Source organism: Typopeltis vanoorti, chromosome 12 (assembly GCF_054136105.1).
Source record: "Typopeltis vanoorti isolate ZY-2024b chromosome 12, IOZ_Tvanoo_1.0, whole genome shotgun sequence".
NCBI classification, from domain to species: Eukaryota; Metazoa; Arthropoda; class Arachnida; order Uropygi; family Thelyphonidae; genus Typopeltis; species Typopeltis vanoorti.
In genome coordinates, this window is record NC_143560.1 from 24,144,540 (window position 1) to 24,170,523 (window position 25,984).

The following is a 25,984-nucleotide window of genomic DNA, read 5'->3' on the forward strand; positions in this document are numbered from 1 at the left end:
GTATAATAAATTTAGTTTAATCCTTTATCCATAACACTAGACAATATAACAATAGACAACATAACAATAGACATATCCGCAAGGAGATGTGTTTTGCATTATAGGAGATACTAGGATAGGAGTGTTGGTAGCTTGCTCCACCTTTGCAATGAGTTGCCCTGGTGTGTACCACCTTAACCCAGTCCTGAAGATACTTTCAGGCGCAAACTTTGTTTGCTCACACTTGGATAAAGGATTAAACTAAATTTATTATACTCTAACCAAGTGGAAAATAAACTTTCAACATCTTTCTCTAAATCCAGAGTAATTTATTAAAAAAGGGTGGCACACCAATTGGCAATTCCTATAGGTGGAGATGACCTGCTAATGCTTCTGCCTGATATCTCGACTTGGGCCTGGTTCCCACTGAAGAGACCTCAATAAAGGTCGAAACCGGTCTGGGTAGTGGCCCTTCCCTTAATGCATAACAATAGACATATCCGCAAGGAGATGTGTTTTGCATTATAGGAGATACTAGGATAGGAGTGTTGGTAGCTTGCTCCACCTTTGCAATGAGTTGCCCTAGTGTGTACCACCTTAACCCAGTCCTGAAGATACTTTCAGGCGCAAACTTTGTTTGCTCACACTTGGATAAAGGATTAAACTAAATTTATTATACTCTAACCAAGTGGAAAATAAACTTTCAACATCTTTCTCTAAATCCAGAGTAATTTATTAAAAAAGGGTGGCACACCAATTGGCAATTCCTATAGGTGGAGATGACCTGCTAATGCTTCTGCCTGATATCTCGACTTGGGCCTGGCTCCCACTGAAGAGACCTCAATAAAGGTCGAAACCGGTCTGGGTAGTGGCCCTTCCCTTAATGCATAACAATAGACATATCCGCAAGGAGATGTGTTTTGCATTATAGGAGATACTAGGATAGGAGTGTTGGTAGCTTGCTCCACCTTTGCAATGAGTTGCCCTGGTGTGTACCACCTTAACCCAGTCCTGAAGATACTTTCAGGCGCAAACTTTGTTTGCTCACACTTGGATAAAGGATTAAACTAAATTTATTATACTCTAACCAAGTGGAAAATAAACTTTCAAGACATTTATTTAATTATTTAGCTGCTAATATTTCATTGATTTTACACCAAGAATTTTCAGAGTACAAACAGTCTGACAGTATATAAACAGCAACAATTAGATAACAGTGAGAATGGTCTACAGTTGTAATAAACAATACAAAGAACTGACATCCTAATTTGGTATACCATCTATTGTTAGTGCCAAATTAGATCTATTAAATCAATCTTAAAATGACTGTCTCCCAGATTTTGGCAAACTGATACAGCCATACTTGTTGAGGTTTGGAAAATGTTTCATAGCTGCTATGGATTCTCAAATTAGTTTCTTCAACTTGTAATACTTCTATGTAGCAATTCAGCATGTTCCCCCTCCCCAATTTAATCTTGTGTGAAGACGTCACTAAAACATATTCTGCAGTCCTGATTTGCAATAACAATGGTGACAAATGTATTTCTTATGTTCTCTAAGATGATATCAATTGATCTTCCAGCCTGTCCATACTAAGTATAGAATGTTTCATGTGCTCCTCGATGTGATTAAAGCATAGAGATTATCCTTAGGGATACCTATCAGAGAAAAAGCTGAGATGCAGACATCATTCAAAAGAGTTACTACTCTGTTAGGCCTATGAGAGCAGTGCCTACATCCTATTATAGTAAAGCCACCACAGTCTTATTAACTATAATCTTTCCTCAAATATTGTATACAGTCAACTTCACTGATTCTGAAGAAGAAGTAATATACAAAACATTTCTGAACTTTCAGACAGGAAGCGAACAAAGATCTCCTATTTCTACTTGCAATTTAAGGACATTTTGCTTTATTTATTTCTAGTACTTCCAGAGACAGGAAATAAACAATGATCTCCAATTCCTACATATAATTCAAGGATTGTCTTGCCAATCCTTAAGATGAAATACCTTCTGTAGCATTTTCCTAGTCATCCTCTACAAGTTGTGTATGGTAGGACAGTATTCCCAGAAAAGGAATGTAACCAGTGATTATTATTTATTATTATTATTTGACACCTCCAGAAAGTCCAAAGACTCATTGAGGGAGGGCACCTGTCTCCACCACTTAATCTACCAACTGACCGCAACTACACCAATGCCATCTACCACCGACCACCACCACTAGTATTTCCAAAGAAAATCACAAATGATGAGATACAGGATTCTCTTTCTGAGCTCCTAATATATTTATTAATGATATACTGTAGCTTGTGGATCGTTCGAGGACATTAAGTAATTTGCTGATGATTCAAAGTTCCAGAGAGTTATAAAGAATAACAATGGTTAATTTCCTTAAGGAAAATTTAAATAGATTTTTAGCTTAAAGAGATGAGCGGGAATATGAAGTTTAGTGTAATAAGCACGAAGTGTTGCACTTTAGAGTGGATAGACTCTGTACTGTTGGTATAGATTGTGCTTCAGTAAGTATATAAGATTTGAGGATCTGGGAATGATGGTTGACAGTAGCCTGAAGTTTAGAGGGCACACAGCAAGAGGTGATGACTTACATCACATTACTAAGAATAACTCTAACAAGTAGAGATAACATGGTACAAGAATACTAATATTAATGCTATGATAAGAAACACTCTAACAAGTAGGTATAAGAAGGAACAAAAATCCCTCACTTTAGATGCTTATGTGCAAAGTGAAAATATGTTATCGAATAGAAATTTATTTTTGCCAATTTTACTGCCAATATAAAGGAAGATAAAATGTTTGCAACAATTGAAAGTTTATTAAATGCTGCATAATAGGAACTCATAATTAAACACAAGTCTGTTTTGAACAAGGTAGTTTACACTGGTTTTTTTTTTTCCTGTGTGTACATCTCAAGATTAATAGCTTTGTCTACATTTCAGCGCACAAGGTTAGGATCAATATCCATAAGTTGTTTAAAGTTTCAACAGCTTAAAACAGTTAATTCGAGTTTTTTTTTCTCTAAAGTGATAACATTCTGCTTCTTCTTATCATCAGTACTCACTATTTAACTCTCTTGCTTTCATTCATAGTCAATGCTGCTAGATAATATTTTAGTATAAAAATTTTTATATAAGACAGTAGACAATTAGTCAACATGTACTTATGTAGAAATGTCCTCAACCACAATTTAGCAAAACTTACAGTATGTATAATGTACATTCACTCAGTTGCTATGGTAACTGAAGATGAGGCTCTTGACAAAGTCACGTGTCATTTGAAATTATAAAACAACTTACAGTAGAAACAATAAATTAAGTAAATTTTTAACCAATGTGAAATAATGTTCAGTTTTTTCACTTGGTTAAACTATACATTAAAAAATAAAGATGCCAGGAAATTATATTCTTGGTTTAATCCTTTATCCAAGTGCAAGCAAACAATGTTGGCACACGAAGTATCTTCATGACTGGGCTACTTCTATATAGAAACTAATGACTCTGCATTAATTGACTTTGCATCCCATAATGCAAAGCACACATCCTTACAGACATGTAGAATGCTATGCATTATGGGAAAGACCAATGCCCAGACTGGTACTTAATTAAACCCCATACTTTAACACACCTTTAATCAAGAGTGTTAAACTGCACGGATACCCCTCCAAAAACTCTGAGTGATCTACAAGATCACTCTAAATCTCACTGAGTGACCCTAAATAGATCAGTACTAAACTCATCACTCCTGACCCTGAATCACTCCAGGACACGAAACTCAGTGGTGGCACCACCCAGTGACAGGCAAAAACCAGCCACCAAGCAGAACCGTTATCCCTCCCCTGGAAGCAAGTTACCATCATTTGAGCTTCACATCAACTGGCTTAGTATCACACAGTGCAAAGTACACATTCTTACAGATGTGTATAATGCTATATATTATGAGAAGGGTCACTGCCCAGACTGGTTTTGACCTTTATTGAGATCTCACAGTGGAGCAAGATCCAGAAGAGATACCAAGGTTGAAGTATCACAGAAGTCAATGTCGGTAAGGATGTGTGCTTTGCATTATGTGATACTAAGGCAATTGATGTGAAATCATTAGCTTCTATATATATACAAATAGCCCAGTCATGAAGACACTTCACATGCAAACATTGTTTGCTTACACTTGGGTAAAGGATTAAACCAAGAATATAATTTCTTGGTGTCTTTAATTTATAGTATAACCAAGTGAGGATGTTGAAACTTTCAGCATATATCTCTGATCTAGAGTAATTTAATAATAAGGTGATACACTTTTTCACTTCTTGTATATGGGAAATATATAACTTCCACACTACATCAACCTTGGTATCCCTTCTGGGTCTGGCTATCACTGATGGTAGTTTGCTTCATGGTGAGTACAAAGGTTCAGCTCAGTGCTGGTTTTAACCTGTCACTTGGTGAAGCCACCACTGAGTTTAGTAGTGATCCTGAAGGGTCACACATTGAGATTTAGAGTGATCTTGTAAATCACTAAGTGTTATTGGAGAGAGGTACCCTCTGCACCTTAAGAGTACCTCAATAAAGGTCAAAACCAATCTGGGCATTGGCCCTTCCAATAATGCATAGCATTATACATCAGATAACTCTGATACATTATACACATCTGTAAGGAGGTGTGCTTTGCATCAATTGCCTTTGTGTCATTAGCCTTTATATACAAGTAGCCCAGTTGTGAAGATACTTCACATGCAAACTTTGTTTGCTTACACTTGGATAAAGGAAAAACCAAGAATATAATTGCTTGGCATCTTTAATTTATCCAAGTTTGAGTGTAGCCACTGCTGAACAAGTGAAATATCTTTCAACATTTATCTCTGATCCAGAGTAATTTAGCAATAAAGTGATATGCCTTCTCAATACTTGTATATGGGAAATATATAGCACCTCCATAGTGCAATTGGAAGAATGACAGTATGCTATGCCCTTCAAAGAAAAACCTAAGTTTGATTCTTGTCATGATGGAAGGAATCTTAATATGTTTTTTTTTTCAATTGAAGGTGAGTTAGCCAATCTGGGAGGCAGCAGGATTTTTTCTCTTGAAAATTCAGGTTTTTCATCCCACTCACAGACAAATTGGATTTCAGAACACACGTAATTTACAGACAAAAAATACTAGTGGTAATGGGCAGTAGATGACACTGGTATAGATCATGACGGTAGTGGAGGTTCAGTGTAGTTGGTGGATTGCATGGAGGACACAAGAGTTGTAGAGTAGGTGCCCTCCCTTGATGAGTTTTACATAACATGATTTTTGCATTACTTCAACCTTGGTATCCCTTCACTAGGAAAGGATTAAAAACTAATTTTAATGCTTTCAATATTTCATCTCAGTCACTGAATTATCTTCAGGGATTACAAATAAGTCAATGGCTCTTCCCAATACTAAGTGAAACACTTGAGTGACTCTCAAGTTTTATCTATTAATTCGGTTGATTTAATCAGCCAAATTTAAACCGTATTTAAATTCAGTTGATTAAATCAACTGAATTTAAATAAATACAGTTGCAATAAAACTTTATTGCACATAAGCATCTAAAGTGAGGGATTCTTGTTTCTTCTTATACCTACTTGTTAGAGTGTTTCTTATCATAGCATTAATAGTAGTATTCTTGTACCATGTTATCTCTACTTGTTAGAGTTATTCTTAGTAATGTGATGTAAGTCATCACCTCTTGCAGTGTGCCCTCTAAACTTCAGGCTACTGTCAACCATCATCCCCAGATCCTCAAATCTTATATACTTACTGAAGTACAATCTATACCAACAGTATAGAGTCTATGCACTCTAAAGTGCAACACCCCGTGCTTATTACACTAAACTTCATATTCCCACTCATCAAATAAAACTTTCCAAAATTTGGGAAACATTAATTATCAGAGATCCCACTTTACATCTAAGGTCATCTACAAATGCCCATAGAGGACGCACTCCTAGATAGGATAGAGTCACCCATGTGTTTCACTTAGTATTGTGTTGTATTTGAGTGTGTGTTACAAGAGTTATTTGTAATCCACAAAGATGTCTCATTGACTGAGAAGAAATATTGGAAGCATTAAAATTAGTTTTTAATCCTTTCCTAGTGCTGTAAACATTTCATTCAGGTCATGAATGAATCATGAGTGATGAATTTAGTAGTGATCTTTGAGAGTCACTCACCCAGTAAGCTGTGGAGAGGAATTAGGAGTAGATTTTTTACATGAAGATTGGCAGTAAACAGAATGAAATTCAAAAATGTGTTGTGAATGAAAGGAATGTGAATGAATTTAAGGTTAAATACAATAAATATGTCACTCATGAGTGAGACCTCCTATGATGTATCTGTTGACTCCAAGAAGGTTGTAATACCAACAACAATAATAATAATAACATTAGCAGCTGACCTACCTAAACAACTTCTTCCTCCAGGACCAACTGTGAATCCATCAACACAAAGACATCGAAAGCTTCCTTCTGTATTCTCACATCTGCCATTAACACACACTTCAGGTGTTTTTGAACACTCATTAATATCTAGATTTAAAATAAAAATTAACATATAAACGAGGTAAGGTCAAACACAGAAAAAACAGAACAATGCATAGCTTGAATAAATAAGGTTACCCAATAGTGATAAATGAACTGTTCAGATGAAAGGAACTTAAAAGTGGCAATATTTCTTGTCTATGTATCAAATGGCACTTCAAGCCCTGTTAATTCTACACTTAATTATCAATTAACTTTCATGACAGCTGACTATGGATAATTTTAACCAATTGCTACTGGGCCATATTTTCATACACAAAATTTTTTATTTCTCAAATAACATGACCTTTTTGTAAGCTTTGATCAAATCAATTCTTGCTTAATCTTTAAATGTATGAATAAAGCTATGGGCTATCCTTTAATTTTAAGAAATACTCATACCTCCAAAAAATGAAAATATTAAAAAAAAAAAGAAATTATAAGCCTATGAATAATGTAACGTGAAAAGATATTTTTTATTATATTTGAACAAAAAATTAAATACGACATAATATTACAAATTATTCACATAGATCATGCACAATATCTAATTGCAATGAACTAGAGTAGACTTATATTTTATAGTGGCAATAAAGAAGGAACAAAAAAATACTCATTTGAGAGATTATTTTTTAGGGATTAATTTAAGTATTAGGGAAACATAGCATAAGGAGAGTGATATCAGAAGCAGCAGTAGTGAAATGTATGGGGATGGCCAGCATATGAATGGTATGGCCTGGATGTAATAGTATTAGTTGAATCTGATGAGGAGAATTAATAATAATAATACTAATATTATTATTATTATTATTATTGTGGGTGCGAAGAAACCACAGCCAACAGGTTATATTAGCAGGGCTGCACAACAGTCCTCTTATACCATCTTTAAATACCTGTACAGTCGTCTCTCGACTTACGTCTGTTCGAAGATACGTCCATGATCCCATAATGGAATAAATAACATTTTCGAATATACGTTCGAACAAGATGAACGCAAGCATAAAGTAAAAAGGTTTTTAGTTAGCAACAACGCAGTGGTACCAGGGCATTCAGTGGCAACCTCCCTCGGCACTCAGTATTTCAACAGTTCCTCTGTTGATTTTGTGTTTAAAAAGTAAGTTATATGATTATTTATTGTTAAATATTTCATGATATTTTGCACAACATGGTCCCTACACGCCCAATTAAAAAACCTAGTGAAGAATTGCAGAAAAAGAGACAATCAATTGATCTTGAAACGAATTAGCAAGTTCAAAGACAGTGACGAAGCAATGACAAGGTCCTATGGTTGATTGGAAAAGCTACTTCCACCATGCATAGAGGATCTGAACCAAAAGTGCATACTGCTTAGCACTATGACCATAACCACTAAGGCACTAAGTCTCTTCAACATGTTGAAGGAGAATGCAAGACCCGATTACAACTATGAATTCAATGCGCCTTCCAGTTGGTACATGAGATTCAAACAGTGTTTTGCACTGCATAATGTGAAAATATATGGTGAATCTGCAAGTTCTGATGAGAAGGCTGTCAAGGAGTTTGGGGAAAAATTGGATAAAATTATTACAGAGGAAAATTATTTGCCACAGAAAACATTTAATATGGATGAGAACTCCTTGTTTCAGAAAAAAATGCCCTAGTGGACAATTCATTCACAAAAAGCTAAAATCTATGCCTGGTTTCAAAGCTCTTAAAGACTGTGTTAAGATTGTATTAGGGGTAATGTGGCTGGATATAAACTGAAACCATTTGTGATATGGCATAGTGAAAATCCACGAGCCTTCAAAAACATTAGGAAGTATACTTTCCAGTTCATTAGCAAAGTTATAAGAAGCCGTGGATCACTCAAAAATTGTTTGTGGATGCCTTAATCAACTGTAATGCGAGTGAATTGGAAAACTATTGTGTGAAAGAAAATATAGAATTTAAAATTTTATTAATCCTAGATAATGCTCCAGGTCATCTGTCTTATATCAGTGATCTTCACCAAGTTCAAGGTCATGTTTCTTCCTCCAAAACACTACTTCGTTGATCCAACTGGTGGATCAGGGAGTTCTAGTAGTGTTTAAGGCTTATTATCTATGGAGAACTTTTTCACAAGCCATTTCTGTTAGTGAAGGAAATGATCAGACTCATGCAATTCTGGAAAGCATTTAATATTTATCATGCTATTAAAAATATTGCTGTAGTTTGGGACGAAGGGATCTCTCAATGTATGAGTGGCATATGGAAAAAGACATTGAAAAGGTTTGTGCAGGATTTTAGAAGTTTTGAAAAAGTTCTGAATCTCGAAGTGAATGATGATGACATAGGTCAACTCATAGAAGATCCCCCTAAAGAGTAGACCAATGAAGAATTGGTCGAACTGGAGGAACAACGTGTTACATAAGAGGAAGAACGAGAAAAGGAAGAGGAAAAAGAAAAACAAGGAGAGATAGTTAAACTATTCACAGTGAAGGGTCTTGCAGAATTGTTCTCTGCAGTTAGTGATGTTCTCAAAATGGTTGAAGACATGGACCCCAATGTTGAACTACTTATTAGTAGAAAGGAAAGTACATGATGCGTTTGCTTGCTATAAACAAATTCATGATGAAAAGAAGAAGAGGAATAAGCAAAGCACATTGGACGTTTTCATCAAATAAAACAAAGGTTACACCAGAAGAGCCGCAGCCTGGTTCTTCACATAGGAAGGTAATGAAGATGTGATTGTGAAGGAAGATTTGGGTGATTATTCTCCTGTGTTTATCGTGACAGTGACACACAGTACAGTTTTATAATAAGATTTAAAAATTAAAATGACAGTATCCTTATTACTGTTAAGTCCCTAACCCATATAACTCTGTTGATGTGATGTATCGACTTACGTCCGAACCAACTTATGTCCTGCCGGATGTAACAGAACCCTGACGTAAGTCGAGGGATGACTGTATTTGTATATAAACATAGCAGTTCCTTTTTATAGACCTAAAAGTGAACTGCTATGTTTCTTTATGAATAGTAGGAGAAAGATAGATGAAGCTGTTTCAGTTATTGTGTTTCACAAAAATACTATTGGAATAAGTGAAACATAGTTCAATGAGGATGATATTCTGACAGGAATAAAAATGGAGGGTATAAGTTTTTTTATATGAAGAGAGACAGGACAAGAATGAGGGGGGGGGGGTATGGCTGATGATAATAGATGAACATATGGCACAATGGAAAGGCTACTCTTTGCAACTGACAGATTCAGCAAATCGTTATTTTACATATTTATCAAGGAAGCTTCAGCTAACACCTGTGTGAATATGAAAGAATCCACATTCTCCATAACTGATATATTAACTATCTCATTAGAATCATTTAAGAACTCCAGCTCAGCTTTGAACATGGATCTTCATGAAGAGGAAATAACAGATTTACATGAGACATTAATAGAAATAGTCAAAGGGAGTGCTTTACCAAACTAAAAAATTTAACATGATTAACAATTCCCCCTTTTGCATTGCCACTCTGAACATCAACAGTTTGCGATCGATCCATCTCAGTTCAGTGCACTGCTTGGAGACTATTTTGAGATGAGGCGGAAAGTAAGGATTATGAATGATATGTTAGCTGAAATGTGTGAGGAGACAGGAGTGCAGTTTATTAACCCCTTTAAAGCACTCAACCGACTTAATTCAGGTCCAAGACACTGAATTTTTTCAGCGCAACCAAGTTAATACGTGTGACCGTGAATTTTGGTTTCGCAGATAAATACAACCGAATATACATGCTAGACAATTTTGTGCCTATTTCCTTTCAGTCAAGAAAAGTTGCCAATAGTGTATATCAGCTATTTTGTTTGCTTTTGCACATTTTTTGTCCACCATTGCCTGCTGCATCATCACCTGTGAATGTCAATTCTTTGTTTTGCAATTGCGCATTTGTTCACTAGAGTGCCATTTACATCGAGGCCGTTTATATTTTATAACATTTGTTTGTTATTTATTTTTACGTTATATTTATGACCCTATCATGGATAGTGATCAAGACTGGTTATTTAGTTCAGAAGATGAAACTTTAGAACACAGTGGCAGTGATTCAGAAGTTGATGCTATTTCAGAGGATGAAAGTACTGATGATGAAACTCTTGCTTTAGCCCGACAATGGTATCCAATACAACAAGATGCTCATCCAACTCCACCATTCGCTTTCATAGAAGCTCCCGGTATAAAAAATATTGATTTTGGCGATTATAACTGCCTAAATTTCTTCGAGCTTTTTTTTGATGATCAATTGATTCAACGCATTGTGGATGAAACAAATAGATATGTGAGGAGTCATACCTTTGGTAAAGAAAAGATTTCTTGGTATGACACAAATCCAAATGAAATCAGAGTATTTTTGGCTGTTGTACTTTTGCAAAGTATGGTAAGAAAACCAGAATACCGTCATTATTGGACAAAAAATCCATTATTATATACACCATTTTTTCCGGAGTGTATGAGTGAGAAACACTTCGAGGCCATAAAACAATTTCTACATTTTTCAAATAATGATGAATTTGATCCAGCAAATCACCCTCACCCAAAACTCAACAAAATCTGGCCAATTAATGAAGATTTGAATAGAAAATTTGGCAATTCGATTACGCCAGAGAAATTGGTGACTATTGTCGAACGTTTATTGCTTTATAAAGGTCGTCTGTGATTGGTGCAATACATTCCTCTCAAAAGGACCAGATTCGGCATAAAAACATACTTATTACGTAAATCACAAAGTGGATATGTCTATAATTTTATAATCTATACTGGCAAGAATACCCCTCTGGACAGAGATTTTAGCAATCTTCAAATGTCTTCGCAAGCAGTGAATGACTTTGATGAAACCTTTATTGAATAAGGGTTATTGTTTGACTATGGACAATTTCTATAATTCACCTGGATTAGCAGATCTATTGATAATAAATAAGACTATGTTTATGGAACATTACGCATATCACGAAAAGTACCCAGCGAATTGAAGAATAAAAAATTGAAAACTGGAGAATTGGTTTTCAGAGAGGGAAAGTGTGTGTAATGAAATGGAAGAACAAGAAGGATATCTCCCTTATCTCTACCATTCCCGCTACATCAATGGTAGATATAGAGAAGCACAAAGGAAGAATAAAAAAAACGCAACTTGTGTTGGATTACAACCATACCATGGGTGGTGTTGATCATGTTAATCAACACCTGTCCTCGTATGTTGTACCCAGAAAGAGAGGCAAGAAGTATTATAAAAAGATTTTCTTTCATCTCTTAGATGGGAATGTGGAATGCTTTCGTGCTTTACCAAAAATCTAGTGGTAAGATGGATTCACTTGATTTTCGCCTCAAAGTAATCGAACTCTCCATTGAAAAATATAAAACTACAAGCATTTCAAGAAGTGGATGTCTATCAAATATCCCAACACCACTGAGATTATCTGCGTGACATTTTCCATCTTTCATACCACCAACAGAAAAGAAAGAAAATCCAACTCACCAGTGTTTCCTCTGCTCAAGAAAAAGGATTGAACACAATAAAAGGGTTCACAAAGAAACAAGATATATGTGTACTGACTGTGACGTTCCTATTTGTGTCATCCTGTGTTTTAGAATTTACCACACAGTGGTAAATTTTGACTAAAACATTATCATTTTCAAGATTTTTTTGTCGCCCGAGTTAAGGTTTAGCGAAGTAGATGCAGTTTGGTTAACCTTTTTTTTTTTGCAAAAAGAGATTTTTTTTGTGTTTTTTTCCAAGATTTGTTAATGTTCTTTTGTGTATAAAGAAAATAAAGAATAAAAAAATTGGTGTAAAAACGACTGCTTTCTGATTTTCAATTGGTGCATTAAGGGGTTAAAGTGTGGAATGAGTCTGAAGGACGAAGTGAACTATATAAGAGTGATGGACTGCATTTGAGTGGTTTTAGTGTGAGTTGCTTGGAAAGACTGCTGCTGGAAAGTAGAGAAGTGAGTATAGAGAATGAAGCTGATCAAGTGGGAAGCGATGCGGAAGAGTAAGACAGGAGAGATTGAAGAGGTGGTTATGAATGAGGAAGTGAGTGGCATGAGTATAGAGAATGAGAGAATGGGTGGGCAAGAAGGACAGGGAAACGAGAGGTTCAGGGTGGACATGGGGAACACAGAGTGAGAAAGGTGAATGCTCCAAGAAGATGTGAATGCATGTGTAGACAGGAAAGGAATGGGATGACCTGAGATCAAGAGGAACAGTTGGACTTGAAGAGGGTTCTAAAATCAATAAGCAGAAAGGGAAATGGCTCTAGTTGAGCATGGAGAAATCACATTGAATGAGTAGTATCAGTGGAACTAGTTGTAGATCTAGGAGTGAGCAGTTGTGTACAAATGCTAGAAGTGTAAGAAACAAAGCAGATGAAATGGTTGCATTAATTGAGTCTGTTCATCCAAAAATTGTTTGAATAAGCGAGACAGGGTTAAATGAGGATGACATCCTGACAGGAATAGAGATGGAAAGGTATGATGTGTTTCGTGAGGGTAGAAAGGAAGGGAAAGTGCTATTTGATGATAGAGAAAGAGTTATGTCCATACAAAGTAGAGATTCAAGAGGGAAATAGTGCCAGTGGTTTTGAGGCAGTATGGAGTGAGATAGAGGTGAAGAGAATGAAATACTTGATTGGATGTTGTTATTGATCTGGTAATGTGGATGATAGTGACTATGAAATGTATAATCAAATTAGCCAAGAAAATAAGAAAAGAGTGATGGATGTTGTAAATGAGGTGTCCAATTTCCCACCAATTGGTGAGAGAGTGATCATGAAGTGATTACCAGTGTTAGGACCTCTGTGAGAAAATAGTATATGTGGGATGAACTATAAGGGGGATGATTATGAAGAGATCAGAAGACAGCTTGCAGGTGTAGCATGGAATAAAGTGTTAGCTGGAAAAGAGATCAATGCAGCTTTGGGAATTTTCAAGAACTATCTAGTAGAAGCAAAGTCTAAATGTATTCCGAGGATCAGAAGGTTAAATAGGGTAGCTGTGAAATGGATGAATAAAGAGATTAAGCATGTGATACAAAGAAAAAAAGGGTATTATGGAGACAGCATAAGAGAAGTAGTAATAACCAATTCCATGAGGATTACAAAGACCAGCAGAACGAGTCACTTGGTAAGGGTAGCAAAAGTGAAGTATGAGCAGCAGTTAGCTAATGAAGCCAAAAAGAATCCTAAGGAGTTTTTTCAATATGTAGCCAGCAAAAAAAAAAAAGAATGATTATGGAAGAAGGATGACATTGATTAGCGGACATACTTAATGAGCAGTTCATAAAGGTCTTTCAATCTTGTGAATGTGACTTCATGGAGAGATTGAGAGCAGTTGATGATAGGGAGGAAAGACTGACTGTAAGTGAGCAAGAGGTGTATGGGGAGTTGAGCAAACTAGATGTTAATAAGGCTGTGGGACGTGATTATATATCACCACGTATTCTGAAGGAATGTGCCAGGGAGTAGACACCTGTCTTGACATATTTTTTTTAAAACGAGTCTTGCACTCGGTTAAGTCCCTAAGGAGTGGAAGGAGGGCAAGATTGTGTCATTTCATAAAGGAGGTGATCGCACTCAAGCATCAAACTATAGGCCTATCTGTGTGTCAGGTGTTGTGGTTAAGTTGTTGGAGAAGCTTGTGAGAATGATCCAGAGTTGGGTTGACAACAATGGTATAATCTTTGATGGACAGCATGGATTTGCTAAAGGGAGGTCGTGTTTTAGTAATCTACTTACTTATTACAATAAAGTGACTGCTTCCTTGGACAGAGGAGAAGGATACACAGTAATATACTTGGATTTCGCAAAAGCTTTTGATAGAGTGCCTCATGATAAGTTGACAGTCAAACTAGAGCAGATGGGGTTGGATATTAGATTAGTGCATTGGATTGGAGACTGGCTATCTGAAAGGTATCAACAAGTTGTGTATGGGAGAGCGATATCCAGGAAAAGGATCACTAGTGGAGACTTTCCAGGGATCTGTTTTAGGGCCATTACTGCTTAAGTTATATATTAATGATATTGGTGAAGATTTGGATGGAGATATTCAGTTGTTTGCGGATGATGCAAAGTTGGGATGAACCATGAAGAGTAGAGAAGATGTTGTGGTCTTACAATAAGACTTTAATAAATTGAGTGATTGGGCACGGGAATGAAGGATATGAGTTCAATGATGCAAAATGTAAGGTTTTAAGATTTGAGAAACAAAGATGAGATGCAGAATTAATGCCTGGTGGGATATATTGTCAGAGGTGGAGGAAATAAGAGATCTGGGAGGGAGAGGGTTATAGTGGATAAGGATCTGAAATTTAGGGGGGAACATTGCCAAAATTGTGAAGACAACACAAAGAATTCTGGGAATATATGGAGGAGACTGACTTGTAGAAGTAGGGAGATTCTTGTTCCAAACTATAAGGCTTTGATTAGGCTACACATGTACTACTGTGCCCAGATTTGGTCACCTGGTTTTCAAAAGGATGAGGAGATGTTGGAAAGGGTCCACAGGTGACTGACTAAAGTAGTTTCTGACCTCTGGAAAGTCGAATATGAGGAAAGATTGAGAAGATGCAATTTGCAGAGTCTGGTGGATAGGAGGAAGAGGAGAGATATGATAGAGACCTACAAGTTAGTAAGGGATTGTTATAGGATCAATGTTGGAGAGGTTCTACAGAAAACAGTGGGAGATCAGGGGAGAACAGAGGTCATCCCTGGAAACTGTATAAAGAAAGTGTGAGCAAGGGATTGAGAAGCTAGTTTTTTGCATGCAGTGTTGTGAATGATTGGAATGCCTTGCCTGAGAGTGTGGTGTCTGCAGAGAATTTGAGTGTGTTTAATGAACAGTATGATGAGCTGTGTGTATGGTAAAAGGACCTCCTAGATCAGTCTTTGACTCCATGAAGTCTTGGGGTGGTAATAATAATAATAATAATATAATACAACATTGGGTGTCTAATCATGCTGAAGTGAATGACAACTACCGTATTTGAATAAAAACTTTAGTTTAATATAACTAAAATCTACATTCGACGTTTCGCCCTTTATGTCAAGGTCATCTTCTGGAGCATACAACTATACACAGGAAACAAGCTATACTACAATTCAAACTGGTTTGTTAAAGACACTGACCAACCGCTACAAGAATTGTTGACCTGACCTCTGGTGATAAGAAAAAAAACATTTAAAAAAATTAAATTAAATTAAAAAAAATAAATAAAATATAAAATAAAATAATAAAATAAAAATAAAAATTTTTAAAAAATTATACATCAACGCTATTGTCCTATTATTAGTGTTGTCTGTTATATACATATATTCACATCATTCCAGCCAGTTGGTATGGAATGGTTTCTAATACTAGCTAAGGATTTGCTAGAGTCCTGACTTATGCTGGATATTTCATATTAGGTAGGCTGAATGTGTGCCATCCCAATCCTTGGAATTTTCATGCCATCTTTGTTGTTGATATTTGGGTGGTTTATCAGGATTTCGCAGAATTCCTTAAGTTTCCTTTCGTACCAGGTTTTTGTGCGGTGTAAGGAGCAGGTGCTTTTCCAGTTGATTTGGTGTAAGGTGTTGAGTGTGTGGTCTGAGAGGCCTGCTTCACCATAATGGTTATATTTAATGTGTCTAATGTGTTCTTAGACAATTTTAATCTACACAAAAAGATGAAAGAGACCTCAGGTATATATAAGAAAAAACAATTCTGTATCCTTCGAAACAAAAAGGGAGAAATTATATCCAAAAAGGATGACAAAATACGAGAATGGGTGAAACATATAGAAGCACTCTTTACTGATAACAGACAGAACCCAGAAAATACTTATGAACATATGGAAGGTCCATGCATTCTAAAATCAGAGGTAGAATTATTATTATTATTATTATTATTAAACAAGACCTCATGTAGTCAAAGACTCATCTAGGAGGTCCTTTTATCTCACACACATCTCATCATACCGGGTCTTAAACACATTCAAACTCCTTGCAGACACCACACTCTCAGGCAAGGCATTCCAATCATTCACAACTCTGCACGAAAAAAACCTGCCTCTCACTCCCCTACTCACACCCTCTTTATACAGTTTCAAGGGATGACCTCTGGTTCTCCCCTGATCTCCCACTATTCGCTGTAGAACTTCTCCACCATTGATCCTATAGCAACCCCTTACCAACTTGTAGGTCTCTATCATATCTCCCCTCTTCCTTCTCTCCACTAGTCTCTGCAAATTACATCTTTTCAATCTTTCCTCATACTCGACATTCCAGAGGTCAGAAACTACCTTAGTCAGTCGCCTTTGGACCCTTTCCAACATCTCTTCATCCTTCTGAAAACCAGGTGACCAAATCTGGGCACAATAGTCCATGTGTGGCCTAATCAAAGCCTTATACAATGGAACAAGAATCTCCCTACTTCTACACGTCAGGGTCCTCCTCATCATTCCCAGAAGTCTTTGTGTTGTCTTCACAATTTTGGCGATGTGACCCCTAAATTTTAGATCCTTATCCACTATCACTCCCAGATCTCTTATTTCCTCTACTTCCAACAATATATTCTTACCAAGCATAAATTCTGCATCCCATCTTTGTTTTCCAAATTTTAAAACCTTACATTTTGCAACATTGAACTCACATCCCCATTTGCTTGCCCAATCACTCAATTTATTCAAGTCTTCTTGCAAGGCCACAACATCTTCACTACTCTTTATGGTTCAACCCAACTTTGCATCATCTGCAAACAACTGAATATCTCCATCCAAATCTTCGCCAATATCATTAATATACAAGTTAAATAGTAATGGCCCTAAAACAGATCCCTGAGGCACTCCACTAGTGACTTTCCTTTTCCTGGATATTGCACCCCCATACACAACTTGTTGATACCTATCAGATAGCCAGTCTCCAATCCAATGCACTAATCTAATATCCAACCCCATCTGCTCTAGTTTGACTGTCAACTTATCATGAGGCACTCTATCAAAAGCTTTTGCGAAATCCAAGTATATTACTGTGTATCCTTCTCCTCTGTCCAAGGAAGCAGTCACTTTATTGTAATAAGTAAGTAGATTACTAAAACACGACCTCCCTTTAGCAAATCCATGCTGTCCATCAAAGATTATACCATTGTTGTCAACCCAACTCTGGATTCTAGTTCTCACAAGCTTCTCCAACAACTTAACCACAACACCCGACACACATATAGGCCTATAGTTTGATGCTTGAGTTTGATCACCTCCTTTATGAAGTGCTACAATCTTGCCCTCCTTCCACTCTTTAGGGACTTGACCAAGTGCAAGACTTGTATTAAAAAAATATGTCAAGGCAGGTGTCAACTCTCTGGCACATTCCTTCAGAATACGCGGTGATATATTATCAAGTCCCACAGCCTTATTTACATCTAGTACTCAACTCCCCAAACACCTCTTGCTCACTTACAGTCAGTCTCTCCTCCCCATCATCAACTGCTCTTAATCTCTCCATGAAGTCACATTCACAAGATTGAAAGATCTTTATGAACTGCTCATTAAGTATCTCCACCACACATTCTGAAACAGCTGTCTTTATACCATTTCCTCCAATCAATGTCATCCTTCCATAATCATTCTTTCTTTTGCTGGCTACATATCGAAAGAACTCCCTAGGATTCTTTTTAGCTTCATTAACTAACTGCTGTTATTACCTCTCTTTAGCTACTCTCACCAACCAAGTCACTCTCCTTGCCTGGTCTTTGTAGAACTCATGAAATTGGTTACTTCCACTTCTCTTATGCTGCCTCCACAATGCCCTTTTTCTCTGTATTGCATGCTTATTCTCTTTATTCATCCATCTCACACCTAACTTATTTAACCTTCTCACCCGTGGTATACATTTAGACATTGCATCCACTAAATATTTTTTGAAAATCCCCCAAGCTGCATTGATCTCTTTTCCAGCTAACTCCTCATTCCATGCTACACCTGCAAGCTGTCTCCTGAGCTCTTCATAATCACCCCCCTTGTAGTTCCACATATACCCTTTTTTCACAGGGGTCCTTGCACTGCTGGCAACCACCCAAGTAATCACCTCATGGTCACTTTCACCAATTGGTGGATGATTTGATACCTCATTGACAATTACATCCTCCGATGAGATGACCAAATCCAAGACCCTTAATCCTCTTGTGCCCTCTGTTACATACTGTCTGAGGTAGTTATCCCTCAAAAACTCAAGAAACTCATTTTCTTTACTTCCAGTTGCTATCTCTTCATTCCAGTCTATATTGCCATAATTAAAATCACCCATAATGATCACCCTTTTCTTATTTGCTTGGCTTATTTGACTGTACATTTCACTATCACCACCATCCACATTACCAGGTCTATAACAACATCCCACCAAGTATTTGATTCTATTCACCTCTATCTCACACCATACTGCCTCAAAACCACTGGCCCCATTTCCCCCTTGCATCTCTACCTTGTATGGACATAACTCTTTCTCTATCATCAATAGCACTCCCCCTCCCTTTTTACCCCTTCTATCCTCACGAAACACATCATACCTTTCCATCTCTATTCCTGTCAGGATGTCATCCTCATCTAACCATGTCTCACTTATTCTGACAATCTCTGGGTGCACAGACGCAATTAGTGCAACCATTTCATCCGCCTTGTTTCTTATACTTCTAGCATTGGTATACAAACACAACAACTCATTTCTGGATCTACAGCTAGTTCCACTGATACCACTCACTCGATGTGATCTCTCCATGCTGGACTGGGGCCATTTCCCTTTCTGCTTCTTCATTTTAGAACCCCTTGCAATTCCATCTGTTTCCTTTTGATCCCTGATCATCCCATTACTTTCCTGCCTACACATTCTCTCACCTCCTCTTGGAGCATCCACCTTTCTCACGCTGTGTATCCCTGTCCACCCTGAGCCTCCCCGTTTCCCTGCTCCTCTTGCACACCCATTCTCTCATTATCTATACTCATACCATTCACTTCCACATTCATTTCCACTCCTTCAATCTCTCCTGTCTTACTCTCCTGCTCTTCCACATCACTCCCCTCTTGATCTGATTCATTCTCTCTATTCACTTCTCTACCTTCCAGCAGCAGTCTCTCCAAGCGACTCACACCATAACCACTCAAATGCAGTCCATCGCTCCCATACAGCTCACTTCGTCCCTCAAACTCATTCCACACATTAACAAACTGTACTCCCATCTCCTCACACATTTCAGCCAGAATATCATTCATAATCCTTGCTCTCCGCCTCTGTGCATTAAACTCAGCTAAAAATGGTAAAGCCCTAGGACCAGATAGAATACCAACAGAAATAGTAAAGTTATTAGAAGGTGACAACATTAACATATTAGTAAAGCTATTTAATAAGATCTACGATACAGGCATAATCCCTCAAGACTGGTTACAGTCGACCTTCATCATGCTACCTAAAAAAGTAAATGCGAAAACTTGTAATGACTATAGAATGATCAGCCTAATGAGTCACGTTCTCAAAATGTTTCTGAAAATAATTCAAAAAAGAATATACAGAAAATGTGAAGACACCATCAGTGATACCCAATTCGGCTTTAGAAACGGCTTGGGAACAAGAGAGGCCCTTTTCTGTTCTCAGATCTTATTTCAAAAATGTATTGACCAAAACAAGGTAATATTCATTTGCTTCATCGACTTCGAGAAAGCATTTGACAAAGTCCAACATGCTAAAATGATTGTACTATTAAAAATAATTGGATTAGATGGTAATGACATCAGGATCATTGAAAACTTATATTGGAACCAAAAGGTATCAGTTCAAGTTGATGACATTATTACAGACTCCATTAACATCAAAAGAGGAGTAAGGCAAGGATGTGTGCTGTCACCTCTTCTTTTTAACATCTACTCAGAAGCCATATTTCAAAAAGTCTTGGAAGGAAGAAAGGAAGGGATTAGTGTAAATGGTGAAATCATCAGTAACATCCGATATGCCGATGATACAGCTCTTCTGGCTGACAATATTCAGGATCTTCAAAATCTTTTGGAACTAATAAATGCAAAGAGTGAAAAAATGGGATTAAAAATAAATATCACCAAAACTAAATTCATGGTCATAAGTAAGAAACCAATTGTTAATTTAGCACTTTCTTTAAATAGGAAATAAATAGAAAGAGTGGCAAAGTTTAAATATCTCGGATGCTGGTTAAATGAAGATTGCAATCCAGAAATGGAAATAAAAGTTAGAATTGAAATGGCAAGAAAAAATTTTCTCTTGATGAAATCAACACTGTGTAACCGCAGTTTAAACTTAGAACTTAGAGTAGGCATGGTTAAATGCTATGTATGGTCTGTACTGCTGCACGGTGCAGAAACTTGGACCTTGAAGACAACATCAATAAAAAGACTTGAAGCCTTTGAGATGTGGTTATACAGACGAATGTTAAAAATCCCATGGACAGCAAAAACGTCCAATCAGGAAGTACTGGAACAAATGGGGAAATCATGTGAACTTTTAGATACCATAAAAAGAAGGAAAACTGCATATCTTGGTCACCTACTTCGTAATGAAAAATATAAGATACTTCAATTGATTATAAAAGGGAAGATAAATGGAAGAAGAGGACAAGGAAGACAAAGAAAATCTTGGCTGGCAGATATCAGACAGTGGACTGGCATGAACTCTGAGAGACTGCTCAGAATAGCTGAGAATCGCTCAAAATTTACCAGGTTTATCAGGAATTTTTCAAGGTTTATCAGGAATTCTGTGAAATCCTGATAAACCACCCAAATATCAACAACAAAGATGGCATGAAAATTCCAAGGATCTGGATGGCACACATTCAGCCTACCTAATATGAAATATCCAGCATAAGTCAGGACTCTAGCCAATCCTTAGCTAGTATTAGAAACCATTCCATACCAACTGGCTGGAATGATGTGGATATATGTATATAGTAGACAACACTAATAATAGGACTCTAGCGTTGATGTATAATTTTTTAAAAAATTTTTATTTTTATTTTATTTTATTTATTTTATTTATTTTTATTTTTTAAAATTTTTTTTTCTTCTCACCAGAGGTCAGGCCAACAATTGTTGTAGCGGTTGGTGAGTGTCTTTAACAAACCAGTTTGATTGTAGTATAGCTTGTTTCCTGTGTATAGTTGTATGCTCCAGAAGATGACCTTGACATAAAGGTCGAAACGTCGAATGTAGATTTTAGTTATATTAAACTAAAGTTTTTATTCAAACATGGTAGTTGTCTCCATAATTTTCAAAAATGCATTCGGATCACTGTGTAAGCCTAAAAGAAAGGAGTGAAGTGAATGACTTTACATTTACTGACATTGAACTGACACCCATTTTCCCATTCCCATAATTCCAGAGTATCCGAATCATTCTGCAAGTACTGCATATCAGCAGCATTCCTGATTACCCTACCTATCTTTGCATCATCAGCAAACAGCTGTATGTCACTTGTCAAATCCTTCCCAATATCATTAATGTACAGATTGAATAACAGTGGACCAAGCACCGATCATTGTGGTGCACCACTAGTTACCTTAAATATTGCAGATTTACATCCCCCGTATACCACTTTTTGATATCTGTTAGTCAGCCATCCTCTTATCCATGATAATATTCTATAACCCAAACCCATTTTATCCAATTTATGCAACAGTCTACCATGATGTATTCAGTCAAAAGCCTTAGCAAAATCCAAAAGAATCATGGTATATCCATTACCCTTGTCTAATTCAATGGTAACATTGTTATAGAATGTGAGAAGTTGCTAAAGCATGACCTTCCCTTAGTAAACCTATGCTGTGTGTTGCAAAGTAAAGATTCTCTGTCAACCCATTTCTGAATGCGAGCCCTAACCAATTTTTTTAAAATCTTCACCACCACTCCTGAGATACTAATTGGTAGATAGTTGGATACATTGATCTCTGCACCACCCTTGTGTAATGGAATTACCATACATTCTTTCCATTCCTGTGAACTCTTCCCTGTTCTGAGACTCATAATAAACAGCCTGGTCAAAGGAATAGCCAGCTGAACACTCTTTTAGCAAACAACCTGATATCCCATTAGTTCATACTGCTGAATTCTTATTCAATTTGTGCAACAGCTCTAATACTTCATCCTCATATACTTGTGTTTCTCCATCTTCTTCAGTGATGAGTAGCAGTGAGCTCAATGTTGCGTACACCAGGTTGATAACTTTTAACAAATGGGCACTCATTAGCTGAACAACCTTTCTGCATCTGTAGCCCTCACGCATCTGGATTTAGAAGAGTTATTCTTTCATATTCATTCTTTCTTTTATTTGCAGCCTATTGACTGAATTCTTGTGGGTTGTCTTTAGCATGCAGAGCCAGTGTCTTTTCATACTTAGACTTGGCCTTCCATACAACAGTTGTGACTATTCTAGCCTGATCTTTATAACGTTCATAATGGACGTCATCCTTATGCACATGGTGTTCCTTCCACATCATCCTTTTCTTACGAATCTCTTGCTTAATAAGATTACGCATCCATTTGACTCCTATTATTTATTCTTCGAACTCTTGGAACACATTCTGATAACACATCATTTAAGGATTGTTTAAATAACCATGAACAAGGTGCAAAGATAGAATAACATAAATATATCAGGACTGTGCAATGTTGGTTATGAGAACAGACTGATGGCATGAAAACTACAAGGTTAGGTGAATAGATAAACAATGCAGGGATATGATCAAGAGATGGTACAACGAGTGGAAGAAACAAGGACAAGAGGGCCACCCATGGAAGTTACAAAACGAAGCAGTGAGTAAAAGAGTAAGGAGTATGTTTTTTCCCTGGAGAATTGTAGGAACACAGAATGCATTGCCTGGGAGGGTGATAAAAGTGCAAATGGTGGATGAGTTTATAATATGATACCATAAAGTGTGTTATGACAAACATTGCGCTGTCTTATTTCAACCTCCCACAGTGAAGCTTATAAATCCATGGAGGTCAGGAAAATAATAATAATAATAACCTGCCATACAGTTCCATGTACAGTATGGCACAAAAAAAAAACAGCACTGAATATCTATAATGATATATGTCATGGAGTAAACAGGTTTATTAACATAGAAATATATGTTTACACATGATGATGATATGTACATCCACAACTATCAGTGGAATCTTGGTCAAATAAACCATTAACATAAGCATTGGTGGATGAGTTTATAATATGATACCATATGATATCATAAAGTGTGTTATGATAAACATTGTGTTGTCTTATTTCAACCTCCCACAGTGAAGTTTATAAATCCACGGAGGTCAGGAAAATAATAATAATAATAATCTGCTTTACAGTTCCATGTACAGTATGGCACAAAAAAACAGTATACTGAATATCTATAATGATATATGTCATGGAGTAAACAGGTTTATTAACATAGAAATATATGTTTACACATGACGATATGTACATCCACAACTATCAGTGGAATTTTGTCAAATAAAGCATTAATGTCAGTAGATTACGTGCTCGAAATGAGCCTCCTGGGGATATGTTCTGATAAACAGTCTTTAGAACTACATGATTCCTTTAGGGTTGGATATTAGATTAGTGCATTGGATTGGAGACCAGCTATCTGATAGGTATCAGCAAGTTGTGTATGAGGGAGCAATAACCCAGAAGAGATAAGTCACTAATAGTTTACTTCAGGGGTCTGTTTTAAAGCTGTTACTGTTTAACTTATATGTTAATGATATTGGCGAAGATTTGGATGGAGATATTCAGTTATATGCAGATGATGCAAAGTTGGGATGAATTATGAAGAGTAGAGAAGATGTTATGGCCTTACAAGAATGATTATCTTGGAGGCACTAGAGTCGCCGAAGAGGGTGGCGATAGATTTGAGCTGTGCTTAAAAAAGTGCTTTTTTAATCAGTGAATATTGTGACTTCTGTCGAGATTTGTGTTGTTTTCCAGAAATACAAGTGTCCTTCAGTGGTTGTTTTTGGAGTTAGTTGTTGTCTCTATATTGTGCATTTTTGGTTACCAAGAAGGCGGGGTCGGAATCGGACGCATAGCAGTGGAAGAGAAGAAGATAACATAAGTTTTCATTATTTAGATATTTAATATACTTAAATCTGTTTTATACTTACAGTTAACTTATACTTATATAGTTATACCTATAGTTATACTTACTTATACTTATATAGTTATACCTATAGTTATACTTACTTATACTTATATAGTTATACCTATAGTTATACTTACTTATACTTATTTAGCATTTAGCAGTAGTAATTCCTTGACACAATTTTGAATAACAGAGGCAGCTGAAACTCCAATTGCAAATGGCATATCACCAAGTCCACCTCCATTTAAGGACTCCATTTTGCGTGACATAATAAGGGATTTTTTGACATGCGGGACTTGTGCAATGTATGCCTGGAGGTTGTATATGTGGCAGGTGAGAGAGAAGGGGAAATACATATATGCGCAAAATGCAATCAATATGAGGAACTTGGTGAGTTGGAGATGACTACAACTGACCTTTTTGAGTCAGAGGTGGGAGATTCTCCATGTAGAGGAGTGGTATGATAGAGGGCAAGAACAGCGAGAGAAATATGAATGAAAAAATGAGAGTGGGAAGGGTGGAAAAGTTGAATGATTGTGAAGTTTTTAGAGATGGTCTCAATTGGGAGGATGAATGGTAAAGCAAGAGTGGCTCACTAGCAGAAAAAGAGAGAGATAGCTGAGCTGAAAGAGCAGATGGAATGCCTTGGGAATGAGACGAGAAGTGTGAAAGATGAGATTAGGCGAATGGAAGAGATGAATGCAAGGTAAATCAGAGTAGAAGTGAAAAGAGAGTTATGGGAATGATAGAAGAGGAGAGAATAGGAACAGTAGAAGAGAGGGAATGAGAGTGAGTTATGTGAATGATAGAAGAGTAAAGAATAGGAACAGTAGAAGAGAGGGAATGAGAGTGAGTTATGTGCATGATAGAAGAGGAGAGAATAGGAACAGTGGAAGAGAGGGAATGAGAGAGCATTATGGGAATGATAGAAGAGGAGGGAATGGAAACAGTAGGAGAGAGGGAATGAGAAGAATGTGAGAGAGCACTGGAACCAGGGACAGAGTGATGTCAGGAAGGCAGGTAAGTAGGGAAACACAGATGCAAGTGAGCAATCGAGGAACAGGGTGGTATGTATGGAAACTCAATGATCCGTATCGTGCAAGATAGGATGCGTGAGGAGTGTTTGCCTGGAGTAATAATAGATACAGTGGATGTGACAATTAAGAAGAGTGAAAGGGTGGATGAGATGATTGTGATGGTACGAACGAATGACTTGAGAGGCAATGTAAATCGGATGGTGAGAGATATGAGATTCTTGCTTGAGATTGTACAAAAGAAAATGGAGAGAGGAAAGATAGTGTGCGTGTTTCCTAGG

At 36.9% G+C, this 25,984-nt stretch overlaps 1 protein-coding gene across 1 annotated transcript in view; it reads right to left on the reverse strand.

The window, feature by feature from the left end:
* Positions 1-25,984, reverse strand: part of LOC150100631 (fibrillin-1-like) — a 1,594,375-nt gene that overhangs the window by 1,235,304 nt on the left and 333,087 nt on the right. The window contains exon 14 of the mRNA XM_090401848.1: positions 6,431-6,556. Coding sequence (XP_090257974.1) covers positions 6,431-6,556 — 126 coding nt within the window. The remainder of the gene's footprint in view (positions 1-6,430; positions 6,557-25,984) is intronic.